This window comes from Hyaena hyaena, unplaced genomic scaffold (genome assembly GCF_003009895.1).
Source record: "Hyaena hyaena isolate Hyena2069 unplaced genomic scaffold, ASM300989v1 scaffold_57, whole genome shotgun sequence".
NCBI lineage: Eukaryota > Metazoa > Chordata > Mammalia > Carnivora > Hyaenidae > Hyaena > Hyaena hyaena.
The window spans coordinates 1,295,856-1,307,490 of record NW_024080690.1 but is presented as its reverse complement, the minus strand read 5'-3'; the positions used below and the strand labels follow the sequence as shown (position 1 = coordinate 1,307,490).

The 11,635-nt window shown below is 59.0% G+C and overlaps 1 protein-coding gene across 1 annotated transcript; it reads right to left on the bottom strand.

Moving 5' to 3' along the window:
* Nucleotides 1-1,137: 1,137 nt before the first annotated feature.
* On the bottom strand, nt 1,138-4,614 carry ADRA2B (adrenoceptor alpha 2B). Its single transcript, XM_039231783.1, has one exon. The coding sequence runs from the start codon at nt 4,344-4,346 to the stop codon at nt 3,006-3,008; it is 1,341 nt and encodes a 446-aa protein (XP_039087714.1). The 5' UTR covers nt 4,347-4,614; the 3' UTR covers nt 1,138-3,005.
* Between the last annotated feature and the right edge of the window lie 7,021 nt (nt 4,615-11,635).

The following is an 11,635-nucleotide window of genomic DNA, read 5'->3' as shown; positions in this document are numbered from 1 at the left end:
CTAGAAACCCAGGCTGGCAGGAATTGATGGGAGCTCCTCTGGGCCGAGTGTGGCTTTCTCATCAAGTCCTCGATGAAGCCCAATGTCCCTCTCCATGTCCACCAGTTATGGTGGGTACATAGGAGTTTCCACTGGTTGCCCGTAGCAGAAGCCACGGCCCCAGGAAAGTATGAATCCGGGACATGGAAGATGGCCACCCACCACCAGACCCTGGGGCCTCACTGCTCCTCTCTCTGCCCTTCCCTCCCAGGCCTCAACCCTCCCTGCCCTTCCCCACCAGCCTGCTGTCTGGTCTCCCCGGCCCTCAGAACCTGGCCAACTTGCTTCAGGTCCCAGAGGTTGCCCTCACTGAGGTGGGATGGGATGCCTGACTCAACTCCTTGCCCAACTCATATGGTGGCTCTGGGGTCTCAGAGGCCTTCTCTGGGAAATGAGATTGATAGGAGGGACGTCCACAGGTCTTCCAACTCTGACGTTTGTGACTGAATCTTAGTGTGGGAGAGCCTGGAGCACAGCGGTTCCATCCCACTCCCTAGCCCTCGCTGAAGACAGCAGCTGAAAACATTCTGCAGCATGACCATCCTGCCCTTCCTCCTGTGTCCCTCCCGCCCCCTGTGGTGCTGTCCAACTACCTCCTCTGGCCCCCAACTGCCACACCTGACCACAAGGCAGGGCTAGCTTTAGACTGACTCTCAAACTGTCACAAAGCCTCCAAACACACCCTTTGCGCGTGCAGCCCTCTGCCCATTTCCTATCTTGCTTCTTGGTGTATTCTTGCTCTTCTCCCAAGACCCAGCCCCAAGGCCCCCTCCTCTGGGAAGCCCTCCTTTTATTCTCTTGCCAGAGAGTCAGTCTCGGGCTTCTCTGGCCACTCTTGTCCCACTGACTGGCAATGAACAGGGACACGGAATAGACAAAGCAGGCAGGCAGGTGGGAAGGTGCCAGGCAGCCACGCCTAGGGGAGGAAAGGGCAACGGACCCTGGGAGGGAGCCCATGCTTAGAGATGCTATTCAAGTAGCTGAGAGACAATTACTCCTGGCAGCTCTTGGGCAACAAGGACACAGTTTGCTTATTACAAAATATCCTTTATTGATAAAATAGCTCAGACTTAAAAAAAAAAAAAAAAAAAGCCTGCATATCACAACAAGGAGGCCACAGGCAACAATAGCAAGGGCCCCCCCCCCACCCCCGAACACACACAAGACCAGTCAGCAGATGTCAGGAGTCAGCCACTCCCCTGGTCCCAGCCCCTCCCCAAGGCAATGCCCTGGCCTCACAGTGAGGCTGAGGAAGGAGCTAGACAACCCCTCTCCCCAGAAGGGACTCTCTTTGGTCCCCTCCATTCTCTGCGCCGCAGAAAACTCCCTCAGCAACTCTCCAAATCTGGCCAGGCCCATCAGAGTGCTAACAGTGTCTTGGCTGCTCAGCCCTACCCCCCATGCCTGCTAGGTGCCCAATGGCTTAATGTTGAAGCCAGGCGCTCCTTGGAGAAGACTGGGAAACATCCTTCTGATGCTCCCAAGTCTCCTGGGTGCTAGGTCCTGGGGCCGTGGGGACAACCAGGAGGCAGAGGCCCTTGGAGCCTCATCAATGGGGTGGAGCAACATGGCTGGGTCAGAGATGGCCAGCCGGCCCCCACCCAGGGTAGGAGCAGTTACACATCACAGGGACCCACATGAGGCTTGGAGACCTGCCTGGGCGCAGGAGCCCACAGGGCCCTCATTCACCTGTTCCAGCCCCAGCACCTGCCTGGGGGCCCTGTCACCCACCACAGGCTTTCATCTCAGACTGTTCTGATGGCGTGGGTATCTTTAACCATCTTGGGGAAACGATTTGCCTGCTTGATGACAAAAGACTTCTCCCCCACTGGAGGGCCCAAGCCACTGAAAACCCTCTTGGCGTGGTGGGTGAAATGTCTAGAAGTCGTCATGCAGGAATAATAACTAAACCCTTGCAGGCACAAGAACATGTTCTCGAAGAAGTCATTGAACTGAAATAGTGGTTCTCTATGCCATTCCCCACTTCCAGTTTGGGGTAAGAATTCACACACCCCAGGCACAGAACAAAAGTCTACAGGAAGACAGGTGGTGGTAAACACAGAGAAAGGGGATTTTTATATCACCAAATAATCACATTTTCTAGTCCTCTAGTGCGTTCCCCCACGGAGCTCAAAGCTTTCTGCAAAGCCTTTCATCTCCTGCAGCAAGTAGGCGGCAAGCCATTGTCGCCGGGTTTTTGCAGGAGGTGAATGCTAGTGATCAGGGATGTCCTGTCGAGGCAGAGGCCAGGCCTCCAGACCACCCCACCAAGGTGAGGCACCTGCTGGCACACATCCACCTGCCAGAGGGGTGCCAGGTAAGGAAAATGATTCCAGAGAAGGTTCTGGCCTTTAAAGGAGCTACAAATCTAAAACTAGGGGGAAAGGGAAGCAGGCCCAGAAACAGGGCCAGGCTGTAAACTCCCCATCCAGTGCCTGATGGGGACCACGGGCACCCATCGTGGATCCCTCGTTTCTGCCTCTTCCTCCTCCTCCTCAGCAGCGGGTCCTCCTGGGAAAAGCAGAAGGCTGGCTTCCTGCTCTTTACCAGGGGAAGATGAGAAACAAAGACACCAGGAGCAAGTGACCAGCCAGGGAACAAAGGGTCCTTGAGGAAGGAAAGCCCCCCCTCGCATTGGCTTACAGGGTTCTGGGGTACTGGGAGGGAAGTGCTCTATCCTGGCCTGGCCTCAGCTACGTTCAGGAAGGTCCAAGCCTCATCTGTGGGCCTGTGCTCAGGCAGGGGGTAGAGATGTCCCCCCAAAGCCGAGCCAGCAATCAGAGGCTTCAGTTGGACCCCTGTGAACAGCACCCCTGCCCCTCCCAGGGGGCTCCCAAGATGAAGCCTGCAGGACCCAGGCAGGGACCAGCAGGTCCCCAGGGAGGCGACCACATAAAACAGGGCAAGAATCAGAGTGGCCCTGGTGCCACCTGGCACCAACCCCACACGGGCGGCAGGCAGGTGGCTCACCATGCCGTCTGGGTCCACTGGCGGCAAAGGATCCTTCGGAAGGCACGGCGAAAGTCCTGGTTAAAGATGGTGTAGATGACGGGGTTCAGCGAGCTGTTGCAGTAGCCGATCCAGAAGAAGAACTGGAAGAGGCCATGGGGCACCTTGCAGCGCTGTGGGCAGATGGCACCCAGGCTGTAGCTGAAGAAAAAGGGGAACCAGCAGAGCACGAAAACGCCAATAACCACAGCCAGCACAAAGGTGAACCGCTTCTCCCGGGTCAGCTGCGCCCGCCGCCGCCACCACTGCCCACTGGAGGTGCCCACGCCCCTGCCCAGGAGCACCTGGCCACGGAGGGTTGCCAGCACCCGGGACCCCTGTGGCTGCTGCATGGGTGGGCTACAGGCAGAGGCAGGAGATGCTGGCAAGGCCTGAGGCTCACCCTCTTCCTCCTCCTCCTCCTCCTCCTCCTCCGCTTCTTCCTCTGGAGATGCCCCGCAAGCACCTTCCTTCTGACCCTGGCCTGAGTTGGGAAGGGCTGACCAGCTGGGTGGCGTGGCCGGGGTCCCAGGACCTTCAGGGGTATCCCCCTCCTCCTTCTCCCCAGTAGGCTTGGAGTGTCCGTTGGCCTCTCCAGAAGCAGCCAGAGAGGCCAGGGTCGGTACTTTGGTCGAAGCTCCAGTAGGGACTGGGCGGGGTTGCTTAGACTCACCCTCCCCAGGGCGACCCTTGGCCCAGGGACCTCTGCGGTGGCTGCGTTTGGCGATCAGGTAGATGCGCAGGTAGACGAGGATCATGATGAGGCAGGGTGCGAAGAAGGATCCAATGCTAGACGCCAGGATGTACCAGGCCTCTTGGTTGAGTTTGCACTGCGGGCGCCCTCGAGGCTGGGGCCCCTGGTCGCCCTTGTAGATAAGCGGCGGCAGGGAGATGACGGCTGCGATGAGCCACACGGTGAGGATGATGCACTTGATGCGGCGAGGGGTGCGCTTGGAGTTGTACTCCAGCGCACGACTCACGGCCCAGTACCGGTCCAAGCTGATGGCGCACAGATGCACGATGGACGAGGTACAGAAGAGCACGTCGAGCGCCAAGTACACCTCACACCACGTGCGCCGGAAGTACCAGTAGCCCAGCAGCTCGTTGGCCAGCGAGAAAGGGATGATGAGCGTGGCCACCAGGATGTCGGCGGCGGCCAGCGACACTAGGAACAGGTTCTGCGGGGCGCGCAGCGAGCGACTCGTCAGCACAGCCAAGATGACCAGCGCGTTGCCAAAGATGGTGAAAAGGATGAGGAACGTGATGACCGCCGCAATGGCCGCGGTGGCCTGCACCGAGTAGGGCTCCTGGTGGTCCATGGCGGGGCGGGGCGCGGCCAGAGGGGTCGCTGCTCGCCCAGAGCGTGCTCAGCCAGAGACAGTGCCGTCCTACGCAGCTAGGCTAGAAGCGGGGGGTCGACCCCCTGGCGGCGCAGAAGGCGCTGGAGCCCCATGGCCAGGCCGAACCGGGCCAAGGAGATCGAGGGATGCCTGGGGCCAGCCACCGCTCTCCTACATCCTCTTCCACCGACACCAGGCGTGCCTACCGTCCTCTCCGGAGAAGTTTTCCAAGTTGTCCCGCTGCCGTCCCCGCCCCGCCCGGGACCGGGGGAAAGTTGCACCCTCCCGCTCCGAGGCTGCTGGACGCTAGCTGGGGCCCGGGGCCCGGCGGGGGGCGTGCCGCCGGTGCCCAGAGGAGGCGCAGCAGCCAAGGCGCCCGTTCCGCTCGCTGGCTCTGGCCGGGAGCCGTGCCTGCAGGCAGCCCGCCGCGGCAGGGGAATGGGAGGAGAGCGGGCGCGCTGGAGGAGGGAGGAGACTGGAGGCGGGAGTAGGGGGAGGGGAGGGAGGCGGGGCGGGCGGGCGGACCCAGGGTGCGTGGAAGGTGCGCCTCGCGGAAGGACCGGCCGGCAGCAGCCTCCCCTGGGTGTGGGCCTCCGCCCTGGCGCTTCTACGACCCTTTTCCTCGGGGCCACGGGAGGTCAGAAACCGGCGTCTGGGGTCTTCGGGACTCCGGGAAAGACGCTTGCAGAAGTGGAAGGATTGGTGCGCACAGGGGGCTGGGACCCAGGCGGGACCTCTCTCCTGCAGACCGGGTCTGAGCACCAGGATCCGGGACGGTGGGCGCCCGCTGATCTCTCGCCCACTTCCCCATGCCGCCCAGGAGCCCCGAGGAGAGAGTGGGTGGGTGTATTGGGGCGCCGGCACATAGTGAACCACACCTCCTACCCGGTGCCCGAGAAGGAAGCCGAGTAGGAGTTAGGGGAGCGGGAAGACTGTCCTGGAACCCCTTCCCCAAATGCTTTCTCTCGCCGAGCGGATTCCGTCGGGCTTGCGGAGCTCACAGAGGCGCGCCTGTGGCCAGGTTGCGAGCGCCCCCTGCCGCCGCCCGCGTGTAGAGAGAGCCCGCGGCCAGCCGGGAGACCCGCGTCCTCGCTGCCTTCTGGGGGGCCCTGAAAAGGCTCCCAAGGCCCGTGGGGCAAACGAGTGCTCCAAGATTTATGACTTCAGCTTTTCTGTCTTCCTCACAGCTGCCTCGGTTTCCTCCACTAAGGGCAAAGAGGTAAGAGGAAAACTGGCTTGGACTCCTCAGGAATGGAGACTTTGACAAGGGTGGGGTCTTTTTTAACACAGCTCAGAGAAAAAGTAGGTGTCGGGAAGCTATGATGGGAGAAGCATCGCTTTGTGTTTTGACACCACCCCTCTCCATCCCTGCTGATTCTGCACACCTCTCTTGGAATGGCTGTGGAAGGAGTTGGGTAAGAAATTTCAGATTAATCACCCGACCCCCCTCACCCTACTCTCTCTCCGTGTGGCCACTGCCACCAATGTCAGCCTGGGCAGCCTCAAGGGCACATTTTTTCACCACTTCTGGAGCCCCTGATGCTAGAAGCCCAGACTAGAGCCAGGCCCCATATTTATAGCCCACAGCTCTGCATGACATCCTCTGTATAAATAAGCTTCAAGCCACTGCTGAAAGTAGGCCTCCTCCAAAGGACCTGGCTTTGAGACGGCATTCGTACTGGACCTCCCTTCCTGCCTGCTCCATCTTCATGGGGCCACGGGATGACCGACCAGTGCCTGCAGGCAATATCTCACCCCTACCTAGGCTCCCACAGCAGGGGTGGAGGGGTTCCTCCATACAAGGCTGTCGCTGCCTCCTGCCATTCTACTCAGCTGCTTTCTTAGGTGGAGCACCCAACAGCCTGATGGTGGGAGAGGGCAGCCAGCCTCTCTCGCCTCCTACAGACACAGGTTTTATGGCTGCATCCCTCTCACCTGCTGGACTGGGCTGAGCCTGGGCCCTGAGGTTGCCAGAGATGGAGAAGTCTCAGTAGCCCCTTCCCTGCGAGAGGACTGAGGGGTGGCCCCCAGAGCTTGGAAAGCAGCCACTTAGGCAGGTTCCTGCCTTGTCTCTGAGACTCTTGTCCCAGGGCCCGGCGGGGGGGGGGGGGGGGGGGGGGGGGGGGGGGGCGCGCTGAGGAGTCTGAGGGCCCAGGTGACCCACAGGGCATTAAGAGGGACCACTTTTTCATTCTCTCTACCCATACTCAGACTGGGGGGGGGGGGGCGGGCACTGGGTATCTCCCCAGATACTGCAATCAGCATCAGCCTTTTGTCTCCTGGCCCAAGTTTTCCTTGAAAGGCGAGGCTCCCAGGACCCGAAGGAGCTGAGGCCAGGGCTCCTCAGACTCTCTCCCTCCCCATTGGGCCTTCGCTGAAGGGGCAGCTCTGGGTCTACCAAGTGTCATACCCTACTAGGCACAATCCTAGGTCAGGGGAGCCAGGGAGAGCCTACAGGCATCTATCTGTGAGGCTCAGCCCCGCCCCAGGGTCTGTCACCTGCTGCCACCTCCCAAATGTGCAGCTGGCTCTTGGGGCAGTGGAGACCATTACATGACTTGATTCCCACTCTTCTCTGCAGCCTCCATATCCCCCACATACACCTTCCAGTGCTGCCTGCTTGGCTCAACCCTGCACGAATCAGAGCCTCGGGCCATAGTGGGGCTTCCTTCAGCCCTTCTCCAACTAGACGGGACACCCCCCCACACCCCATTGTCATTCCCTTCCACCAGGGCTGGCAGAATTCAATCCCAGACCCAGCCAGCAGCTGCCTCAGAGCGTTCCCAGCCACCTGTGGTGGGAGAGGAAGACAAGTGATGGGCACGGGCTACCTGTTGGTCCCTGGGCATGCCCTGAGCTCCCACATCTCCAGTCCTTCCCAGGGGCTGGCTGCTCCCTTCCTTCTGTGTTTGGCGGGCCCCCCCACTCTCCAAGGTCCACTCACCTTTCACCCACTACCCCTTCAGAGAGAAAAAGATAACTTGCTTTCCAAGTTCTTTGATGCTATGTACACAGTACCACTTTCACACTCAGAGAGGTCCTGAGATGGTGGTGGATGGGTTTGCTGCATCACATGCCCCCCCCTCCCCCAACCCACTGGAGCACACATCCCTTCTCTGTCTCCATTACCCAGCCAAGGCTGTTGAATGACAAGAGGGAGTGGCAGCCGGACATCCACGGATGACATCCACATGAGCCTTTCTCAGGTAATGTCCAAAGTGAAGGTGCCCCCAAGGGATGCCTTTGGAAAGAGGGGCTGGGGGTGGAGGGAAGTTGACCTAGCACCATCTTTTCCAAAGACACAGGAACAGCCGTCCCATCCCTAGCTGTGAGAGCACAGCGAGAGATGTGCCACCTTAGTTGATAGCACTGGAGCCACTTCTCCAGGCCTGAGAGAGAGGACTGGCCCCAGATTCTCCCGTGCCAGGGTTCCGCAGGGAGGATGCCCAGCTAGGCTTTGCACCCCAACTTTCCCCAGAAGCCCCAGCCTTTCAAATCCCTCGGACCTTATCCTCACACCACCTTGAATGACCCAACTTCCTCACCTTCCCAGACCCTTGAGTCACACCCTCTATAATGTAAGGCCACCACCCTTTCCTCCATCATACCTCACCCGACAAAACCCCCTACGCTGGTCAGACCTAAATCACCCACCTTGCTTTTGCTCGAGCGGCTGCTCTTTCCGGAGCAAAACACTCACTGCATCGACTGGCCTCGCTTTAAAGCCAGGACCACAAACCTCCAGACTTTCCTAGTGTGCCACCTTTCCCACTCCAGAATCCATATCCCTCTCATCCCCCTCACCCCACATGCCCTCCCCCACTCCAAGCTGTGACTTTGCCTCTGACTTAGAAGATGAAAGCCATTAGTCAGGAAATCACCCCCACAAGCACCTGCATCTGAGTGCCATCTCTGCTCTGAGGGCAAGTCCTCTGTATGTGGCCAGAACCCTGTCCTATCCCCCAGGCCTCTGCTCCTGCAATTATCACCCTCCGCTGTCACTCCTCCCCTGATCCAGGGCCAGCCCCTGCCCTGGGAAGCCCTCTATGTCTTCTGTAGCTGCTGTCTTCTCTAACCATTTGCTGCACTGTCTCTAACCCCTCACATTCTCTCCTTAACCCTCCACTGGGCACCTGCACCCTGTCCTCAGCTGAATCTACTGCTGGTGGGGCATCCATGACCCCCTGCCTCTGAGCGTGTCCTCTTCATTTTCTCAGCACCATTTTAGACAACAGACTGCTCCCTTCCCCGGGAACACTGCAGGCTTGACTCCCTCCTCACAGGCCACCCCTTCCTTCTTAGTCCCCCCTTTTCCCCCCGAAACTCCAATCACCGATTCTCATGGAGAGTGGCGTTTGCCCCTTCTCCTCCAGGGACATTTGGCAATATGGCACTTGGAGAGATTTCTCAATTGTCACAAGAGGAAGGGGGGCGCTACTGGCATCTAGTGGGTCGTGGCCAATGACGCTGCTAAACACCTCACAATGTACAGGACGGCCCCCACAACAATTACGAGGCACAAAACACTAATAACGCTGAGACGGAGAAACCCTGGCCTAAATGTCGCAGCACCCCCGTTCAGTCCTGGAATCCCTCCTTCTTCTGGACCCAAACTCTTTTTGGTAATTTCATCTAGCGCATAGGTCCCACCTGGAGGCTGAGGACACCCCGAAGGACATCTCCAGCCCTGAACTCCAGGCTCATTCAGCCCGCACACACTCTCCTCTTCTGAGGTCCCGGTGCTGTACGTGGGGTCCTCACACCCTGTGGTCAGTCACAAGTGTGGTTGCCTCAACCTCCAAAACATGCTTGAGAACCATCCATGTCTGCCCACTTCCACAGTCCCCCTCACTCTGGCCTGTACAAATGTAGTGGCTTCCAGCTGTTCTTTCTACTTCCAGTCTATTTTCCACAGAGCATCCAGAGTGACTTTTTCAATCTCAGATCTTGCCACTCCCCTACTTAGACCCTCCAGCGGCCGCTCCCTGTTGCTCTTGGAATAAAACCATCCCTCACTAACCTCGCCCTGCCAACACCCCATCCCACGCCAATCACACCTTTCTTCTTCCTGCCTCAGGGCCTTTGCACTGGTTATTTCCTTGGATTTCTTTTCCCCACAGGATAGTCCCTCCTGTCATTTGTGTCCCAGTTGAAATACCAACCAAAGGAATGGCCACCCCCATCATTTATCAATCTCCAATGCCTTATTTATCTGATCACTCTCCATCCCTCTCCCCCTCCCCCCAATAAACTCCACAAGAATAGAAACCCTGCCTCGCTCACCCTGTCACTCCTAGTGCCTCTAGCCAAGACAGCCTGGCACCTCCTACAACAGAGTCTGTCAATGGAGTGAACAGGTTGATGAGTGAGCCCACACAGCATGGCCCTGGGGGTTGAGGAATAGGCCACAGACCAGGGTCAGGGCCCCATCCACAGCACACCCCTCATGCCAGGGCTCCGGGGGCTGGACCACAGGGGCAGGGTGGTGCTCGTGGAATAGGCCTGGAGAACGGGATCTGTAGGGGTAGGTGGCTCCGCGGGGGAAGGGCGAAGGCAGCCTCATCCCTGATCATCCCCAAAGAGGGCAAAACACTCTTCCCCTTGAGCCACCAGGCTCAGCCAGCCCCACCCTCTGGAAAACACACATGCTGAGACCAAAAGCCACATCCTGATGGAGGCTCATCACAGGCAGCCTCTAAGGGAGGGCCTCCTTGCAGACACCAACCACTTCACCTTCTCTGACCTAGTGTGGCCGCCGAGAACCCCCAGCCCAGGGCCAGAGGCCTGGCTCCACTGCTTAGACCCATAGATGCTAAGGCGGTCACACTCAGTTCTCTGATGAGCTGGGGCACTATGTACGCTCTCCATCTTTGCTTGGGACTCTCCCAGGGGAACCGTCACCCCGCTAGGAGCATACCACCCACTCTAAACTCAGTCCTCCTCGCGTGTCTGGGGAACAAGCAGAGGGACAGGGTTTTCCCCACCCGATGATCCTTCCCTGATGTGAATACCGGAGACCAGGCCCCAGTTCAGTCTGAGAAAATCCCTGAACTCAAGACTGAAACCCAAGACAGACTGAGGGCAGAGGCTCCAGCCTCCCGGGCTCGGCCCAGGAGGCTGGCAAAGGCCAAGCTCTCCCAGTAACTGAAGCAAGCCTCAGCCCTGCCCTGACGCCCCTCAGGCTCGCATCAGGCATGCCTGGCTGCTTCGCCCCCTCCTCCCCAGGAGAGTGGGTGTAACCACCTGAGGGCCCCTCCCAGGTCTGTCGGCAAGGTTAAATGCACTCATGCACAGCCCAGTACCTAGCTCTTAGAGCAAGTACCCAATTTTATTTTTGCCTTCCCCCCAAACATCTGAGGCACTCGGCCCCACTGGTGCAGGGCCCAGGCTCCTACTTCACTCCCACTGCACGCATGGCTTCCTGGGGCTTCCAACAGTCCATAAGGATAGTGCCACTCCAGGATTGGGGGCTCCTGGCCTGTAAGCCCCCATGGAGACCTTTTTCATCCCTGGAACAGCCCTCACACAGGAAGGCAGGAGCTAGGAATAGGGCTTTGCTGAAGGAAGAGAAGCAGGGTGACCCCCACCCCACCCTACCGCCCCTTCACACCTTCCAGGGCCTCTTCTGGCCAAGTCCCTACATGGAGGGGAAGGTTCCTGGGAAAGCAGAGCAGGGTGGGAAGGGGCTTTGAATCCTGCAATCAGGGGCCTCCCATTCTTGCTGAGTTTCCCATTGTGCAGTGCTAGTGGGGGCCTCCATTCCTTCCTCACTGCCCCTTGGAGTAGCACCCCTGCAGCCAGAACCTTCCTGCACTGCAGGGGAGCAAGCTGGAAGCCTGTTGGGGAGCAGGGCTGGGGGCTACAGCTGCAGGGCAGCACTCCCAGCACCCAGACATCAGGGTTGGGAGGCTGCTCCCAGAAGCTATAGGCTCCCCCGCAAGTCCTGGCCCAAGGGAGAGACAGAGGCAGTATCTTAGCATGCAGGGGGTGCTGTGACTCATCCCCTCACCCTGATTCCCAGGGAACCTGCCTCTGCTCTCTCCCTTTTCCAGACCCTTGGCCCTGGAGAAGGTCACCTCCGATTCCCAGCAGCCTCCAGGACTGGGGCAGAAGTTGAGAGCAGGCAGAGGCAGTCATCTCTTGATAAACCTAGAAGTCTCCTCTGTCCCCAGAAGCCCTTAGGAGAACATATGGAGAAAAAAGGGGCAGAGGGAGAGTCCCAGGCCCCACACAGATAGGCAGATTGGGGCTGGAAGACAGGGTGCTGC

Bases quoted from the DNA above. Each gene is read 5' to 3' on its own strand.
- ADRA2B (XM_039231783.1), bottom strand. From the start codon at position 4,346: ATGGACCACCAGGAGCCCTACTCGGTGCAGGCCACCGCGGCCATTGCG.